At 47.8% G+C, this 20,103-nt stretch overlaps 1 protein-coding gene across 1 annotated transcript in view; it reads right to left on the bottom strand.

Moving 5' to 3' along the window:
- The window catches only part of TYRO3 (TYRO3 protein tyrosine kinase), a 386,178-nt gene extending 370,168 nt beyond the window's left edge, over positions 1–16,010 (bottom strand). Inside the window, exon 1 of the mRNA XM_085627071.1 lies at positions 15,138–16,010. Coding sequence (XP_085483197.1) covers positions 15,138–15,189 — 52 coding nt within the window. The 5' untranslated portion in view covers positions 15,190–16,010. The remainder of the gene's footprint in view (positions 1–15,137) is intronic.
- Between the last annotated feature and the right edge of the window lie 4,093 nt (positions 16,011–20,103).

Below are 20,103 nucleotides of genomic sequence, written 5' to 3'. Positions count from 1 at the left end.
GAAGTCATCCATGCACATAGACCAGTCCACAAAAACACAGACGCACATTCTCAACCAGTAGTATCCCGCAGGGCTCGTCCTTGAGCCCTACACTTTTTAACATTTATGTCCGCCCCCTATGAGATATCATATGTTCCTTCAGTTTCAAGCTGGTATCTTATGCGGACGATACCCAGCTGATTGCTTCGCTGTCACCAGATATGAAATCTGTTTCCATGAGACTCAACAGCTGCTTAGCAAAGGAGTGGATGGCAGCCAGCTCCGAAATTGAATGGTGGAAAAACCCGAGGTTCTGGGTTTGGGTAACAACCCAACGTTCTGGGATCAGATCATTTGGCCATCTCCCTTAGGAGAGCGCCATCCCCCAAGTCAGAAGTAAACAGCCTAGGGTTGACCCTGGACCACGAAAAATAAACTATGGGCTCCCAAGCAAAAAAGATGGCAGGCAGCTGTTTCGGCCTTTTGAGAGTGCTGAGAAAGATCTAGAAATGTCTCAGTAGAATCGTGATTCACAGTCTAATCCGGTCCCCTTGATTATGGCAACTCGCTGTACTTAGGCAGCTCAAAATCAATTACAAATAAACTCCAGATTACTCAAAATGTCGCCACCGGGATACTACTAGGTATTCAGAAGACACAATTAGCTGCCACTCGGCTCAAAATGCTTCACTGGCTGCCCATTGGTTGCAAAGTACAATTTAAAGCACTATGCATCTTAAAATCGGGCAAGGTAGAACACAGGCCCATTTGTCCTGCAGCAACTGGCCATCCCCTACCATGCCAACAGGGACCTGCGATGAAACAACCTTGAACTGCGTGCGGTGGCAGGTCTTTTGCTTACCTTGCACCCAGGCTTTGGAACGCTCTGCTTACCAGCCTCAGAATGGAGGGCAATTGTTTGAGGTTCAGAAAAAAAACTTAAGACATATCTTTTCCCTAACATTTTTATTTTTAACTCACTCTACTCACCGCTGGGAAGTCAGATTTTGGGTAGCCATGGGCTCTATAAGTTCTGGAGAATAGAATAGACTTCCCATATGACACATTTAGTCAGACACGCAAGCAGGTACATGTGGCACAAGTCTGGACAGATAGAGAGGGACAAATTGAAAAATGGAGGAATGCCAAATTGGTGCTGGCAAGATAGAGGCTCAAGATTAACCTAATATATAGCATAATAGCCAGAGGAAATGACATCAAAGGTGGAGAAAGTGAAGGAGTGTCGACTCACATTGAGTAATTAGTTCTGCCTTGGGGGAGAAAACCTCACTGTACACTGTGTGTGCATGTTGTGTACTCATGCAACTCAAACACCTATACACACCCACAGAGCACTTACCATAGGCAAGCGTCTTAGGTTACCATTCAGGATCATTTAAAGGGGCAAAATATGGTGGGGGCGATTCCCATCAATCGTGTGGTGATGTCGTCTTGTTTCGAGAGGCGAGTCTTCAGATCCTTTCTGACCGCTAGGAGGGATGCGGCAGCTCCAATGGTGTTCCAGATCCCAGCAGCATTGATGGGGAAAAGTGGCCTCCAGGTTCTTTTTTTGCAGTGCTTTGCCTCTAGTCCGGCGATGTGCTAGCCTAGTAGGAGAGCGCCCTCTTAAAGATAGTTCTTTTCTCATCCAGGGATACAGGGCACATCAATTTAGGAGAGAAGGCCCAGTGAAGCCCATTATTTTCTAAAGGAGAAGCAGTTTGGTGATGTACAGCAGGAGGAGCTGGCCCCATGTGCAGTCAAAGTCAAACAATGTGGCCCATAGTAGCAAAGTTGCTGCTCTTCGAATGAAGCAGGGCTTGATAACTAGTCAGCTCTTCCAATATTACATTTTCTTCGCTTGATAAGTATTTTCTTCCAATCTTTCGATTTATTATCCCCAGACATGTGTTTCGCTCTTCATGAGCTCTTTGGTGGGACAGCAGGTACTGAGTGCCATACTTGTTTGTAGCATAACTTTTGAAGACCAGCAAGGCCGGACTGGGAACCCAAAGCAGCCCTGGCAATTTTGTCGGACTAGCCACATAGGGGAAGGGAAGTGTGTGAAGCACCCCTGCTTTTGTTACTGGGGGCTGATACTGCAGCACCGCTGCAAAACCAGACCCCAGTAATAAAACTGCCCCTCACTGTTGCAAAACTGGCCCCTACTATTCCAGCCTTCCGGGGACACACCCAAAGGCCGCTACGGCCAGTCCGGCCCTGAAGACCAGTGCTTACTTAACTGTTCATCAAATAGCATGGCCCTGCAAGTCATCTCCCTCTGATGCGTAGCCATTGGCCCCGGGAACCATTTTATGCAAAATAATCTCCATGTGGTATTACTCAAAACAAGACTGACACTCAGCAATAGCCTTCAGCTGATGGTTTGTTTCCAAGAGAAACAACTCATTAGCCCTCCCAGTGGATTCTGGTCAATGTAGTCCAGCTTTACCAAAGTTGCAGCTCTCACAGTGAAGCACAGCTGGATAACTATTGGGCTCGTCCAATATTTCATTTTCCTACCTTGATAACTATTAACGTTCTTGCAAGCTTTCATTACTTAGCCCCAGGCATATATCACATGTGTTTCGCTCTTGGGTGCAGCACAGTAGGCACGGAGTGCTAGGCTGGTTTGCAGTACAGTACCTGCAGACACTCCGCGCAAGCAGTGCTCCACCGAGAAGCTCATTAACAGCGAAACACATGTGTTAACAACAATATGTGCATTGACTCCTTCGCATATTGCAGCGGTCTGTGGAAAGATCAGAGCAAAAGGAACATGCCATCTCAAAAAAGGTACAGGGGTCTGGAACAAAATACAACCATGTTAGCTGCTGAAAAATCTATCAGTCTGGCTGCTCTTCATGTCCCAAGATGCCACGGCGGCTGCTGCAGAACTGGGGTGGGAGCTGAAAAAAGAAAGAAAACTTACCTGGGAATGCTGCCGCCTCTCCTCTGTCCTCTTCTATCAGCAACAGGGAGCGGAAGCACACAGGCTCCCAGACTCCCCCATCCAGTCGTGATGCTGCTTTAAACCAGTATGACAGCAGCATCGTGATTGGTCTTAGCGGCCTGTTTGGCCACTCAGGCAGTGCCTGGGGCAATTCTCCACCTAGCTGAGCAACACAGCCAGGTGGAGAACATGCTAAGTGCGCATGACGGTCTGGCCGGCCCAGACCAGTCCTAACCTGCCTCCGAGTCTGCAGTGAAAAATAAAATGATAATAACATTGTGTTAATATTATTATTATTTTTTGTTTTGCACTACTCAAAGAGCAGTGGGGCGATGCTCCCCTGCCTTAGCAGAGAAGCTGCCACTATGTGCAGAACACCTCGACTGGGTTTTCCATCACATATAGCAAAGTTGCAGTGATTCCACTCCAAACGTCTCTCTGAAAGATCCATGCTACAAAATGGCAATCCGCCTGCCAATCCCCAAAATCAATGTCTGCCCCCCAAAACAGGTTTATTTTATTCATCAGGCTGCTGGAAATTATTTTATTTGGGAGAGAGTATTTTGCAAAAACCAGTGTCTTTCGACATAGTAAACTTACCCCACTAGCAAACCATTAACAAGCATTTGCAATGCAATAGGTCTCGCAATTGCGAGATTTTGAGATATTGGCATTGTAAATGACAATACCTTTTATTTATGTGTTTTAAAAAACCTGCAAATAATAAAAGGCAATCATCATTTACAATACCAATAGGTCAAAGTTTCTAAAATGCGAGATCTATTGCATTGCAAATTCTTGTTTGTTTGGCTTTTCTGTCTCTGAAAGTGTCCAACAAGCGCGTATGTACACAAGCATATGTACACAAGAATATAAAAGGCCCTTGTAACAACTCCAACAAAGGATCAGACACCACCCCCATCTGGAGTATGATGCTTTAACACCACCCCCATCTTGAGTATGATGCTTTAACACCACCCCCATCTTGAGTATGATGCTTTAGAGACATTTTAGCCACATTGCCCCCCACCCTCCGAAAGAGCACTATCACTGCTCTTCCTGAAAGAATACAAAATATTCACCACGTTGCCTTCGGGACTCATGAGAGCTCTAGTTATCATAAAGGTATGGAACCCAGTGCTTTCGCACCTGTAAGTCACCTCAGTGAAGAAGAAAACGTTATTGTTTGATTCATTAAAATCTTTACAATAGAAAACCACTCTGATAATAGAATGTTATAAAAAGAGGTTCATTGATAAAAAAAGTCAAAATATATTACGGTACATAATTACAAAATGTAAAAAAAAATGGGTGCAGAATTTGATTTTTCATAATTTTCCTAATGGCATGCGTTTTCTGTAAATAATATATGCTACGAGGCGCTGAATGACTTTGTTACTAAAAAGAAGCCATTCAGTTAAAATGAAATAAAGGAACGGACATGGCACAAGTCCAGAGAAGTTCAACTGTCCGATCCGCTCACTTTAAGGCTCTATCTAAAAGGAGGATGGTCTAGAGAAAGAAAGGGGCTCTGGTGTCTCGGCGTAGCACGGGCCATAAAGTGAAATGAGCAGCCAGTTAACCACATGGGGCCGCTGACAAGTTGGTCCAGAAAGGAGGTGGCGACTGACTGCATTTTTGAATGGGTAGTGACCCATTGCAATAAGAAGGAATTTATTTTGATTACTGGCACTCCCACTGCGTTAACCTTTTTGCCGTTCTTGTGATGAACTTGATGAACCTGATATTGAGCATTGGGTTCTCTGGGTTCATGGTTGCTAAGATGGCTTGGCGGCAAGAGCGAACACCAAGTTTATTCCATTCGCCCCACAGCAGCATACTTCGATCGTTGAATAAGGCAGGGCAAACATGCGCCACGTGCTCAATCGACTCCGAAGTACACCCACACCCCTTACACATTGTATTGTCACTTGATCGACACCAAGATGGTAGATTATGCAAGAAAAGCCATTCACCCATCCTGAGGGCCAAAAATCTTTTTTTCCATGCTACTGCGTAGGTGCACGATAGATATGGCACCGCGGTCCCTGGCTTGAACCCCGATAAAACCGTCCAGGCATGTTTGCGTTTTGTTAGTTGTGCCCTGTCAGAGTGAAAAACCCAGGACCGGACTCTTTTTTTAATGTAAATTTGGAGGGATTGCTGGGATGGGTTAATTCCCCAGATTTCAATCACGTCCAGCCTTTGCAATGAGTGCTCTAGATGGCAGCGGTGTTTTAGTCCCACTTGGGTGGTTGATATTTCTTGCCACAGCATAGCCTCCAGGCTTCCTTCGCTTGAAGTGCACAGTTTGTGTCACAGCTTTAGAAAAGCACCGGACCCTACCCCTCGATGGCCTAAAATGCCGAACTCAAGTATTATCAGAGCTGGGGATGAGGATTTCGGTAGACTCCATACCCGCTTGAAGATTCTTGTAATTATCCTGTTCACCAGACAGGAGTCTTTCCCCAGCATAATCTCCTGGACATAAGATAAATAATTGGATATTTTGGCTTTCATGACGGATAGTAGAGGGGACAGACTTGGGCCGGATAAGTGCCTTGCAAGCTTCGTTAGTGCTGCCTCGAGTGACAGAGACTTTGCCCCGACCACTTCCTTCTGTTTGGAAAAGGTGCCCCTGGAGTCTATATAAACTCCCAGAGTCACCTCAGAGGTGAAATCTCTTTCTGGAGAGATCTGGATGCAAAACAGAAGACGCAATTTCCGATGTCAGTTATTCTACGCATATAGCAGATAAAAAAACAACTGAACGGGGCAACAGAAAGAACTTGGAAAACAGGTAGCTTTAGGGATCAGACACCGAGCATGAGGAAGTTCTTGATGTAAAAAACAAAAACTGGAGACTTAATACGAGGAACCAAATACCTGTCATCTGAAATCCATTGTATACGTTCACCGTGACACAGGAGTAAAATACATATATTTTCTCTACTTTGAAAATTAGGTTGTCCGACAGACCGCTCCCTGGTTTGCCTGCCAATGCCCGTAGAAAAGTCAAGAATGGGAAAACTAATCGAAACTTATCTTGGTCTCTCCACCCTCCATGCCACTTGACCACGTCCTCTCTCACCTTTGATAAATTCTTTTATCTATTTTTGGGCAAGTTTCCCCACTATTAGGCAAAACAAGAAAAGTGGATCTTGACGTAAAACGTATTAATAAAATTGCAGTGGCCCTGGTTTTAACCTTTAGGACAATATTTGCAATGCAATTGGTCTCGCATTTAAATGCGAGACCTATTGTATTTCAGAGAAGCGGCCGCCATTGTGCCGCGCGCATGGCATGCTGAATGTAAACAAAGCACATTGTGCCTGCAGTAGGAGAAACTCAATAAAGAAAATAGTGCTTACAGACTTAACAAGTACCGTGTAGCAACCGAAGTAAAAGGGCCAGTCGCCATGGAAGGTTACAAATGAAGACAAGGACGTACTAAGGAGGGACGAACAAGCCTATTTACGAATCATAAGTTAGCATTTATGAAGGACAATGACATACACCAATGACAAATATGGGCGGAGAGTGGGCGGGGCTTCTGTTCCATACTCTACTGCAAGTCTCGCAGAGCAGCGCATGCGCGCTGACTCTAGGCTCAACCTAAAAAACAGAATTTTAAAAAAAAGTCATCACCTACAGAACATAATTACATTTAGTGTAATTTACAACAGACACACACATTCTTTCATCCAGGGCCACCTTTAGCGCATATGGCGCCCAGTGTAAAAGTCTTTATTGACGCTTCACCCCTCTAATAACTTCCTTCTCTACCAATTTCATCACTACCACCCTCCAACACCGCCCCTCGTCCCTCCATAGCCTCTCTATGATTTTTTATAGCGCTGCTCATAGTTTACTCAGTTCTGTGCTCTGCATGGTACACTTCTTTGCGGCAGGCACATAAACTCTCTGCGCTACATTATGATGAGTAAAAACTGCAACTAGACAAACTGATCACCGTCTCTCCAGCAGGAACATTAATCACCAGAGTTACCTTGTCATTTTTATTAGTGACTGAAAACTGCTGGAGCACAAGGAACTCTGCAGCACCTGGTTATATACCCATACGTTAATTTAAACCATCCCTGAAGTCAGTGTCAGGTGCGGCTGCACCGGTTGCACTGCCCTAAAGCCGGCCCTGGTTTCATCTCATAGCAAGGTAGCAAGCAGACCCAGCTAGGATGCAGTGATACTCAGCAGAGTGTCAGTGAAACGAAGCAAACACCCAGAGTCTGAGGGCAGTTTCGAGAGTCAAGTTTCAAGAGGATGTGACCTAAGGGCTAGAACAGTGGACCTCGAAGCTGGGGAACCGGGTTCGAGTCTCAGCAGGGATGCTCAACAACCTGTGATTCTGTGGCAAATCATGTGATCTCCCCATACCTAACAAAAACAATCTGTCCGTGTGTAACGCAACCGGTGCTCATGCCTTCGGGTCGAGTTTGCGCTTAATAAAACTCCCTAAAAAACATAACCATGTTGATGAACTTTCTTTGCATCAGAGATCGGAAGGAAACTTTTGCATGAACAAGAGAGATGAAACGTATCTCTCCAACAAAGGCTCCTACAACCAGGATCATCTGCCCGTTAGCCTTCTGGGACCAACTGACATCAGGTATCAATGGGGTGCCCTACCAAATCACGCCCAAATCGAAGATCGGGCGACTGTCAGTTCTGATGTGGGACATGAAACTCCTGTACGCATCTCAATAAGGTATGCCACCTTTCTGTTTTCAAATTTTACCAGCATGACCATTATTTTTATGTTACAACCAGAACAAAAATTAGGAAAATCATCGAAAGCCGGTATTTTTCCCCTTATGAATACATACATTAAACAGTAAACATAAGACAAAATCACTTTAAAATGGGTTCTAGAAATGCCTTGGCGATCCGAAACCACAAATGCCAACATTTTAGAAGAAGAAATAGGGAGATTTTAAAAAACATAATCTGGAGAATGTATTTCCTCCATTGACTTCTACTGAAGTGGGGCCCATTTCAGGCGTGAGCCAGCTAAAATGAAGTCATTTTTGGCTTTAAAAAAAATTGGGAGTCTCCCACCTGAATGGGGTCTATTGGCATGTATGTCAGACTGATACTTAAAGTAAACAAAGAGAGTAAGGCCACCTTAAAAATGAATACTGTCAATGTTCTCCAAATCTCTGTAGAAGCATCAAGCCAGGTCATTGCAGATTCTTATAAGATGAACAAATGGCCGATATGTTTCCCTGGGAAAAGTGACCACCCAAGTTTTCACATGCCATTTTTAGGTCTCGCCTGACCCAGCGCATGCGCTGGTCTGGCGAGACTTATTGAGAGGGCTCCAAAAAGTGCTACCAGGCTAGCCTGGAGTTACAATGCATGTGCGCGGGCGCGCGCGCCACGCTTTACAACGATTACTTTCACTTTAGCGGCCGCACGGCCGCTTTGCATAGCCAATAGGTCTCGCTTTTGGGACCTTATAAGTATTTAGTTATGCAACTGTTGCATGGCTAAACACTTGTTATGTTATGTTAAGCTTTTTTATAAAGCGCACAGCTGCCCCAGCAAAGGGGCGTCCCGGCGCTAACCACAATAATCCAGAGGAGGGAGGAGGAGATCAAGCCACAGGGAAGAGGGCAGTCTTGATAGCTTTGCGAAATGAGGTCAAACAGTCCAGACTGCGGATTGACAAAGGCAGGGAGTTCCAAAGCTTAGGTGCCAAGAAACGAAAAGATTTGCCATCAGCTCTGGATCTCTTAACTCTGGGGACAGCAGCCAGCATCAATTCGGAGGAGCGCAACATGCGCCTAGGGATGTAGGGGGTGATTAGGTCAGACAGGATCTCGGGAGTAGAGAATTTAAGAATTTTGAAGGTGAGACAGAGGGATTTATATTCAATTCTTTTGGAGATTGGAAGCCGATGAAGGCGTCGGATAGCCCCTCTTCCGGAGCATGATCTAGAAAGGCCAAGGATGGTGCGAGCTGCGGAGTTTTGAGTGCGCTGGAGACGGTTAAGCTCCGCTTTATTGGCCCCTAGCAGCAAAGAGTTAGCATAGTCCAGTCTTGAAAGAATGGTTGCTTGGACTATATAGTTGACGAGTAGCTGAATCAAAGAAGCGGAGGGAGGGTCTTAAAGCGCGTAGAAGCCCAAAGCATGTGCCAGCTATTTTTTTGGTATGTTCCTGAAAGCTTAAGGTCGAGTCGAACAAAAAGCCGAGGTTCTTCACCACCAATTTGGGGGGGGGGGGGGGCCGGTCCCAGGGATGGAGGCCACCAATGGGAGTTCCAGAGCTCCCTGTTTCTGCCTACCAGAAGAACCTCTATATAGGTCCCAAAGGCGAGACCTATTGGCTATGCCAATGCTTGTTAAGTCTGGCTGAAGACAGATTTAGCGCTTGAAGCAATAGCATGTCCTGTACACTAGGCTATGGGGTCACTTACGAGTGCCCAGTTTTTGCGGAGTTGTTTATCGCACTGATAAAAAATGCTCTCCTGGGGTTGGTTGACTTTTATTGGATGCAAGAAATAATTCTATATACACCTTTTCCACTAATAATGGGGTATAACTAATGGATATTAGTACTTAGCACCAAAATCTTCATGCCCGGTGGTATTTTCTGGGCCTTTTTCTGAAGGTAAACATTGGCTGGTATGGCTTGCCAATGTTTACTTGTGGAAAACTCCACAGGGTCGAAAAACTGCAACCCTCTCAAAATGATGTCATCCATGCAAACAAGGATTTGTACGGGTGCCACAATTTAACAATGCAATTGTAATGGGAGGCCTAAAATGGGCATGCCTAGATAGGGGGGGGTAGTCTCAGGGGGGTGTTTGGGGTGTTACACCCCCCCCCCAATAATTGTCTTTTCTGTTAAATAGTTGGGTACAGGTGCTTTCAGTTGGGTATCGTTAGATGTCTGTCGGATTTCACTAGGAAGTTTTACACACAGAGACAAAAAAAAGCACACATGCTCTCCTTCTCTCGGTTTTCAAAGTTTTCAAAAATGTTGGTTTCTTTACAAAATATTGTGCTCTCTCTCACTTAGTACCACTACCAGTCCGCATTTCTCTGCCTTTCCACTGCCCCTTAAGCCCCTCATTTGCATCCCGCTTGTCGTATAATGTATTTTAACATTATATGCCAGCGAGATTGTTGGAAAATCTGAAGCTCCCCCCTCCCTTATCCCCCCCAATCTTTCTGACCAAGCTACGCTCCTGTGTCTAGAAAGTGCATTTGGCTGTCTGTGGTTAAGCCACTGGCAACATCACAGATTTTGCTGAGCATTCCTAATACATACAAAAAATACAAGTAAAATGCCAGAACCGGAATACCCACACACACCTTAAATGGGACAAATGAATGCCACTGCTCTGCACTAGTTATATAAGGCTACTGAAATCCCAGATGGGGGGGGGGGGGGGGGAGTTGGTGATGACTTAATAGAAGTGATATGTAGGACCATCTCTACATAAATAGGGAATTAAGATATGCCTGTATCCGCTCATCAAACCCCTTGTGGCAAAGGCGTCACCACTACACGAAATATGGCGGTTTCAGTAGGAGGGGTTACAGGAGTCTACTGGCTATGTACATTGTCAATGTTTTATTGAGATACATCTCATTACTACAGCCAGACCTTTCTAAGCGCCAACTATCTCCTAATGTGTCCGCAAACTCAGATCCTGCCTGGACATCAGTCAAACCAAGCTGTCCACAGAATCCTCTCAACTCAACCCATTAAAGACTCATTCCATCCATCCTCATTAAAAGAGAGGAATCCTCAAGGCCACCATTCAGCAATGGTGCAAAAATAAATTTAAAAAACAAGGAATGCTCCACCCTTAGGTCATCTGCTAAATCCTTAGGGTCACTCAGTAACCCTTCTCGGTCCAGCAATAACCAAATCAATTAGAAAAAATAATAATAAATTAAAAATAAATACATTAATTAAAAAAAATAAAAAAAAGATACAAACCACATGGTTCCGCTTTGCACTACTGGGCAGAATCAAGCGTTCCTCTGCTCAAAAACCTTCCGGTCCATAGCCAGGCCCTTACTATATTGTGCATCATCGATGGAGGCATTGGTGTCCTAGTGTCCTCATTGGCACAAACCAAGGCCTTTCTTCACACAGCAGCCCACATAATCACCAACCAAAGAAAGTTTGAGCCTGAAAGACCAGCACTGCTCCCTCGCCCTGCCAGAATCCACTTCAAAGTCTGTGGCGTGATCATCAAGGCACTGCACTTGAGTAAACTCACCTACCTTGCTTCCAGACTCAAGGCCTCCGACCACCCCGTGGGCAGGCTGGAACCACAAAAGACTCGCAAAGAACACAGACCCTACAGGGTTTCTCTGTATCGAACTAATGCTTTCAAGACATTCTCTACACACTTCGGTCTTGCATATCTCTTTTAGTTTCATTTTTGGGGGTTTATTGTCATTCAGCTACTCATATATGAAGTTGGACTTTTGTATTCTTTGTAATGTTTCTGTTTGTTTGTGTAAATTGCTTGACGCCCTGCAACGCCTCCTGGTGACAAGTGCACTTTCAAAAATATGTAATTGGTCATGAAATAAAACAAACGTCAACGAGTGTTGTTCGAACCCTAAACGTGAACACAAAAAAAAAAACCACAAAAAAGACAAAAACAAAAAAAACTGAAAGATATCCACACGCCCCGAAAGAATTTTTTTTAGGAATGCGGGTAATGTTGTGCTCATTAACTCCTTCCTACCCTGAATCATTTTCCAGCAGCTAACAATTTTCTAACCAGGACAAACCTACGTGAATAATCAGACGTGCAGTTAAAAGCAGCTCAGTTGGTTATGTGTACTTAATGCTAAATGGTGCAGAAATAATTGTTTGGAAGGCTTGATGCCAGCAACCCATTCCTGTCCATGCATCATCATGAACAGCTTAGGATAGCACCGAATGCACTAAAACAGAGTGAACATCTGTATTAAAAAAAAAACACACGAGCGTGATATTGCTACACTTTTGTATCAGATTTGGGGATACAAAAATGAGAAACCATATGTTGCACAGAAAACATATTCTTTTGAATCAACAGCGAACATGAAATGAGAACAAGCAGGTTTAAGGGTAGGGAGAAAGGTGGCTTGTTGGGAGGCGAATGGGCAGAGTAAAGTTGAGCCTGCTCAAGAAATTGGCCATGGGGTTTTTGACAAGGGGTATCGTAAAGGCACATGAAATTCAAAGGCTTGTATTGAGTCCTGCCTTCCGAGAGTCCTGAATTTTTAGCATGCAGCAAGCGGAATTCTGGGATTTGTACTTTTATTTTAAGGTCTGGCCTACTAGACAGCACATACGCTGTCTGTTGTGGGATGTATTGCTAGCTTAAGATTGACATTAGAATCCGCCCATTGCTTACCATAGGTTGGCTTCATTGTCACTCTTATTTGCTCACTTCCTATTCGTTAGTGTGTGTGGGCTTTCCTTCCTCTTCTTGTCTTTGTCCCTCCCCTGAAATATGGATGCGTTACTGTGTCCTTATACTGATTGATTTATCAGATGCTACTTTTTTCTTCGTTTATGCACTCCGATACGAAAGTGCATATGTGTTTCAGATGTCACCTTGGTGTGCTTCTCTTCTGTCCACACTGCTCTCTCTCGCCTGTCCAAGTCTCCCCTGCCCCCCTCTGCAATGCGCTCACCCTAGAGTGCTTCTCCCACCCATGCTGCTTTCTCATCCATGTGCTTCTCCTCCCCAGCTACATGCTGCTCTGCCGCTAGCTTTGCTCCCCTGCCCTCGATGTTGCTCTTCCCCATTTGTGGCCTCCGTGTAGGTTTCCCCCGCCTGCACCCTCTTGTTGCTTCTGGCTCCCCTGTGCTGTTTCCGCATCCCAGTCTGTGTTGCGTCTGCACCACTCGTGTGTATTGCTTTCCCAGGCTGCTTCCCAAAAAGAAAGCAGTCACGGAATTGTATACATGTGCACCTACAAAATAAGGTAACAGACTTTTTTTTCTCCATTCTGCAAAGCATCTGGAATGCTGTATAGAATGACTAAAAGATGTTGCCAAAGCCAATACGTCCCAAAGGTGCAACCTAGTAGCTTGTTGACATTGTACATTGTACATGTGGCTTAAAACTCACAAGATGCAAAGTGCTGTTGATCAGAAAGGCAGGTCTGCCTGAGGCCATCCTACGGAGCCGCTTAGCAGGCCATGCTGCTTGGATGGCCCTCGGCTCGAGGACAGAGCAAGCATGTCCTGAGAACTGGTACCCAAGATACAGCTTCCCGCAGAGGGCTAGGCAGAGGGCGCAGGCGTCAGCTGGTGCTCTGATTCGCCGGTCTTCAAGCTTGCCCAGCATGAAGCGCCTGATGCTGGTGTCTTTACGCTTGCTTTTGAGGAAGGTTTTTGATGATGGTGTGCCTGCTCTAGGGAGTGTGTTTGATCGCCAATATGTGACCTGCCTTCTGGTGTCCTCAGCGGAGTGTGTTTGAGGCAGGTTTAGCCTGCGTTCATGCATGCTGGTGAGCTGTGGTCGATGCAGATGGGACTCATAGGGAGCTGTGTTTGGGGATGCTGTGCTCTGCCTCCATGTCTGCTGAGAGGTGTTTGAGTGAGAGAGGGTGTGTGTGCGTGTAGTTCTTTGCTTTGCTGAGCCCTGCTGCTTTTACATAAACTATCAAGTGGGCATAGCTTCCAGTTCCAAGTGGTCCATGCCTTGTGAAGCTCAGAGCCCTCAGGTTTCCCAGTCCCATGCATGAACAGCGCCTCCAGTCCGGGTTTTTATCGTCACATGCTTGGATCTGTAGTCCACACCATCCCATTATAAACCCAAGAGAACACTAACCAAAAGTGGAAGAAAATACCACCACTGGTGTTTTCTGAGAAGCGTGGGAGCTGTGGAGCCCTGCGGGCAGGCCTGGCCACTAGCCCAACAGCAGCTTGCGTTCCCACATGCCTCAGCCCATGTGTACAGTGTGATAACGCAGTGCTTTGTGGGCCACGCGAACAGGCCCGGCTGAAAGCGCCATGCATGACACGGTGTCACTGCAGCTAAGCAGGTGTGATGCTGATCAGTCCTGCCTCCATGCCTGCTCAGAGGGATGTGTGATTTGCTGCTGTGGCCTGACTGCTGGACCATGCCTGCTCAGGATGACCTTGTTGTACCCGGTCTTCATGCCTACTTTCAGGATATGGTATGTTGTGGGGCCATGCCTGCTCCTGGAATGAGCAAGCGATGCTGTAGCCTACCTCCATGCCTGCTCTGAGGGCATGTGTGATGCTGCTGTGCCCTATTTGCACGCCTCCTCTGGGGGTGGATTGATGTTGCTGTACCCTGTCACCACTGTTCTGAGGGCACGTGCGATGCTGTTGGCCATGATCTGCATGCCTGCTCTGGGATTGAGCTAATGCAGCTTTACCCGGCCTCTATACCTATCCGGTGGATGTGTGTGATGCTGATGTGCCCTATTTTCATGCCTGCTCTGGGGGTGGATTCATGTTGTTGCTCTGAGGGCATGTGTGATACGGCTGGGCATTATCTGCACGCCTACTCCGAGGATGTGTGTGATGCTGGTGTGCCCTATTTCCATGCCTGCTCTGGACCAAGGCTACTGCTGCACCCGGCCTCCTTGCCTGCTCTGAGGATGTGTGATGCCGCTGTGCCCTATTTCCAAGCCTGCTCTGGACTAAGGCTACTGCTGCACCCGGCCTACGTGCCTGCTCTGTGAATGTGTGTGATGCTGTTGGGCCTTGTTTGCATGCTTGATCTGAGGGCGTGTGTGATGCTGCGGGGCCCTGTCTGCATACCTGCTCCGGGGACCTGACTGCTGCTGCTGTACCCGGCGTCCATGCCTGCTCTGGGGACGTGTGTGTGATGCACTTGGGCCTGGTATGTATGCATGCCTCCTCTAGAGAAGGGCTTAATCGTGTTGCTGGAACCGGCCTTCACGCCTGCTCTGTGGTGGGGATGCTGTGTGTGAAGCTGCCTCCAAGCCTGGGGTGGCAGAGGTGCTTATGCTGCTAGGAGGTGGCGCTGCCTGTCTCGGTGCCTGCTGTGAAGTGGTCTTCCTTGCTGCGTGAGGTTAGGGGGCTCTACCACTGCCCGCCTCTGTGCTCTGAGGGAAGTGCTTGCAGCCCCGGAGACAAGGGGGGAGGGGAGGGTTTCCCAGAGACGGACAACACTAGAAGTGACCCAGCAACTTTCCCCGAACGCGCCGGCTGAGACTTACCTGCCGCCTCCAGGAGCAGCAGCAGAATGAGACCGGCCAGGGGGGCGCCCATGCTGCAGCCTCACCGGGCACAACTCATCCCTCCTCTGCCGCCTTCCCTCTCACACGTCCATCGGGCTCCGGTTTCAAAATCCTCCCAAAAACACACAATCCCGGCTGCGCGTAAAGACAGTGAGGAGGAGGCGCCACCCCGGCCTCACGGGAGGACCAAGTAAAGTGCGGCGGGCGGCTCTCCCTGGGCTCGGCTCCCGCTCCGGGCTCGGTTCCTGCGGGCGGCTCTCCCTGGGCTCGGCTCCCACCCCGGGCTCGGTTCCTGCGGGCGGCTCTCCCTGGGCTCGGCTCCCGCCCCAGGCTCGGCTCCTGACCTCGGTTCGGTGGACGGGGCTCTCCGCTGGCCTTCTGCCGGCTCAGCCCCGGGCAGCTGTTGGTTCTGCCCGTCTGCTGGGCGGCTGCTGGGTCGCCTTGCCCACAGCGGAGTTTCTGCTGGTTGGCTCGGGGGTATGCAGGCTCTGCCCCTGGCGGTGCTGCTGGTGCCGCGTCCCCTGTCTGTGGCACCCGCTGGCTTTGCTTCTTTACTGGGCTGCTGCCACACTGGCTGCCGGTCCCTGATCAGTTGCTGCTGAGGTTCTTCCGTGAGCTGCTGCTGGTTGCAATCGTGGTGGTTTGCTTTGCTTTTCTGTGGGTCTGTTCAGACTCTACCCCTTCTGGTGCCTGGCAGCGGCGGGCTCTGGCCGTCCTGTACAGCTGGCTCTGCCCTTCCCTCTCCGCCACACACTGCCAGTGCCTCACGAGGACAGGGTTGCGGGTGAGGTGTTCTCGGCGAGAGGTGTGCACTTGTTGTGTTGGCTTTCAAACCCTCTCCGGCGCCTTCCCTTTTCTAGCAGTCAGCACGCACACTGTAGGAGAGAGAGGCAATAACAGTGAAGAGAGCGCCCTCTGCTGGGCTGCCGCGGACATACAGCCTGCCGCCCTTGCAGTTTATTGCTAGAACGGCCCTGCATTCCTCCAGCACTATTAGCATTTTTGTTATCGTCATTAATAAAGTTCTCCACAGCCAGGCTCTATACGAAAAGACTGCAACATATTCTATCAAGCCACGACGAGGAGAACTATCGGAAGCAGCCGATCAACCCTTTCCAGAGAGTCCTGGCTGTCAGCCAGAGCAGTTGGATAAGTTACGAAGGCCCCATTTATTCACGCGACCATCGTTTAACAAAAACACGACTGAGAGCCGTGCTTATAAAACATTAAATGGCAAACTGAGGACACATTCATACGGTAAAGGCGATTCACCTTTACATGCATTTGGTGTGACTGTCGGAATGCTGATTTGATCAAACATTCACCCGCCAGTCACTGATCTGGGTTAAATCCATTGTTATTTTTGCACACCATTCCAGTTTAGACCCAGCCATATGCAAATCAGTCTTGACCCTGAACTGCCAGGCCATGACCTCCCTGGACCAGAAACAAGCACCCCTCATCAGCCAGACTAAGGTGGCAGGATATGCCCAGACGCGGGTCTCTTGCTCACTTTGCCTCTGGATTCAAGCTAGACTGGCTGATGAGGGGTGTTACCCCAAAACCAGACCCAGGATACTTGTTTCAGGTCCAGGGAAGACTTGGCTTGGCAGTTCAGGCAGGACTGTTCCAATGAGGCACAGGGTCAAGAGTGATTTGCATATGGCTGGGTCTGAACTTGGGCGGTGAAGTGAGCTAAAGAAGATGATTGATTCAACCCAGATCTGTGACTGGGGGTGAGTGTCTGAAAAGTTTCAGCACTATGTCCATCATTTCCTTGTGTTTGCTTTGTTCTCTCTAAGTTGGCAGGGTATGCCCAGTTGTGAGTTCCTTGCACACTTTGCCACTGGATTCAAGCTAGCCTGGCTGATGAGGGGTGTTACCCTGAAATTGGGCCCAGTATGCTTGTTTCCAGTCCAGGGAAGACCTGGCTTGGCAGTTTTGGCTGGACTGTTCCCATGACGCACAGGGTCAGACTGATTTGCATTTAGCTGGGTCTGAACTGGGGTGGCGAAGTGAGCTAAAGAATGACGATGGATTCAACCCAAAGTTTCAGTGCTCCGTCCATCATCTCCTTGTGTTTGAATATTTTAAATGGCCAGTGTTTGAATATTTTAAATGGCCAGGCCAGCAATGGCTCGATATACGGCTGTAATTAATTTCCCAATAGACCTTTTCAGTAACAAGCATTGGGAAAGCCATTAGGCATGGTTTTAATGTGCAAAAGAATTCAAATAGCACTTGTGAGTGTTTGTGTTGGGATATTAAAGGCAGACCTATTGATTTTGCCTGTGCATAACCACTGTTTATGAAGCGCTGGACCAGGCAAAATTAGATGTTTGAATACAATATTAAAAAGTCTGATGCAGTGCATATACAAAGCAAAAGTGTTTGTTGTGTGTACACAATGTAACTATGACTTAAAGAATGTCATATACGATGATCCAGTGTATTTTTGAAATGCAAAATGTTCCCTCATGCATTGTAACACAAGCAATCCACCGCAGGCAGAATATGAACAACATTTATAACACACTCATTCTGAAGGATCTCAATTCATGGTCCAGCGGCAGGTGCTGTGCGGGCCTGGGCTCCTAAACCGGCAGTAACTTTCCACAGTCTACCTTTTATCCCAGGAAGTTGCCAGTCTCCATGTCCATACCAAAGCCCCCCACAGTCACGGGAGAGACCATTGCGACATGAAATACTTCAATTGTTGGACTCTGGAGTTATCCATCAAGCACATTAACAAGCCATTTAATCCCTGATGTAGCCACAGTTTCTGACACATTTTCAGTCTACGTGCGGGCAACTGCATAGTCAGTGATCAAAAGTTACTAATATATATTTTTTAACTTTTACGGGAAGGACAACTCAGACACACCAAGGTCACCAAAAGCCAGAGGAAGGGGCTGTAAAACGGGCCCACTGAGCCCCAAAGTCTACCAGCAGTCAAGCACCACTGAACTCCATACGAGCCAGCAGATGCCGAAGGAGAAAACCCAACAGAGGATCAGGAGAGGAATCCGCAACCCATAGCAAAGTCCAAGCAAAGACCTCAGATCATAAGGGGCAAGATCACCACAGGCACCCACACATGAATCCCAGGACATGAAGTGCTGGGGAGTAAACTGAGAACCAGCCAAGAAGACGACCAACAACCCCAGAGGAACAACAAGAGGCACATAACAAAAGAAGAACCAGAGTAACCTACAACAGAGACATATGCCAAAGCCCAACTCCCCCCCAACAAAGCCCCAGCGAATCTCCCACAATAAAGATCCACCAAGGGAAGCACAGGGCTCAGTAGTCCACCAGTGAACGCAGCCACGGACAAAAACACCCACAAAGCAGAATGGCGGGCAGAAAGGCTGACTTGGAAGAAAGTAAACACACAGAGAAAGGGAGTACTCTTGGCACAGGGCAGAGGACTGAGTGCAGGCCTGAAAACAGAAGGGGGGGCCAGTGGCATAACGAAAGTTTAAGGCCCCCCTCCTGCAATGTACACAGAGGGGCCCTGCTCCGGATTGTATCCGGAGCGCTCAGACCCGAGCTAATGATAAGCTAAGCAACATCCCCCAGAGCAGAGGACTAAGTGCAGGCCTGAAAACCGAAGGGGGGGCCAGTGGCTTAACGAAAGTTTAAGGCCCCCCTCCTGCAATGTACACAGAGGGGCCCTGCTCCGGATTGTATCCGGAGCGCTCAGACCCGAGCTAATGATAAGCTAAGCAACATCCCCCAGAGCAGAGGACTAAGTGCAGGCCTGAAAACAGAAGGGGGGGCCAGTGGCTTAACGAAAGTTTAAGGGCCCCCCCTGCAATGTACACAGAGGGGCCCTGCTCCGGATTGTATCCGGAGCGCTCAGACCCGAGCTAATGATAAGCTAAGCAACATCCCCCAGAGCAGAGGACTGAGTGCAGGCCTGAAAACAGAAGGGGGGGCCAGTGGCATAACGAAAGTTTAAGGGCGCCCCCTGCAATGTACACAGAGGGGCCCTGCTCCGGATTGTATCCGGAGCGCTCAGACCCGAGCTAATGATAAGCTAAGCAACATCCCCCAGACCAAATAGGTTAAATGGGCAGGAAAGGCTACCGAGGGCAGCTTGAAACCAACATCACACCCCAAGCATTCTGACAGCAGAGAAGGCCAAAGTCCAGCGAGCACCAGGAACCAGCTAGCAACAAAGATACACAATAGAGCCAACACACACCTAACTCACAATGGAGCCAAGGGAAAAATAAGCCAAGCATGCACCACAGATAGGATTGTAACCAACCTAATCTTCAAGCACAGCAGTGACCCAGGAAACACAATAGAAGCAGAACTAAACAACCCCAACGCTGCCCAGCAGGGAGACTAGAGTGGGAAAAAATGAAATGTGAAGACAGGGCACCCCACTTACATGACCCAAGGAGTTACGCTGTGAGCAAAGGGAAAGGCCAAGAACAGGCCACACCCCAGGAACAAAAGAGGATTGAGCACATCAACCTGCAAGTGATAGGGGCACCGCACCGCACACATGAACTGGCACATCCCTGCACCAAAGGCCACAGAGGTCTCCTCTATGGAAACTGCTTCCTTCTGTGTTGGAAATGACCATCTTTGCATCACATTCCCCCAGATTGTTCCCTTCTTTTACTTCACAAGTTTTGCTGGCCAAAGCAGACTCCACACTTTATTCCTGCTAACTATTGGTAAAGTGCTTGCACTCTCCCTCTCTGTCATTTCATTTACTTGTAAGTCCCTTGTCTATGGTACCACTTTTACCCAGGCCCACATATAGATTGAATGCTGCTAGTGAGCTACAACACTCATTGTGCCACCCACTAAAGTAGCTCTGTAGAATGTATCTCCAGGCCTCCCACTGCAGCCTTGGTGTGCAGTTTTAAACTGCCCTTTTTCTGGGCAAAATAAACCTATTGCCAGGCCTAAACCTTCCTTTTAG

The sequence above is a fragment of the Triturus cristatus genome, chromosome 9 (assembly GCF_964204655.1).
Source record: "Triturus cristatus chromosome 9, aTriCri1.1, whole genome shotgun sequence".
Taxonomy (NCBI): Eukaryota; Metazoa; Chordata; class Amphibia; order Caudata; family Salamandridae; genus Triturus; species Triturus cristatus.
The sequence above is the reverse complement of the archived record's forward strand: the minus strand, read 5'-3'. Positions and strand labels throughout refer to the sequence as shown.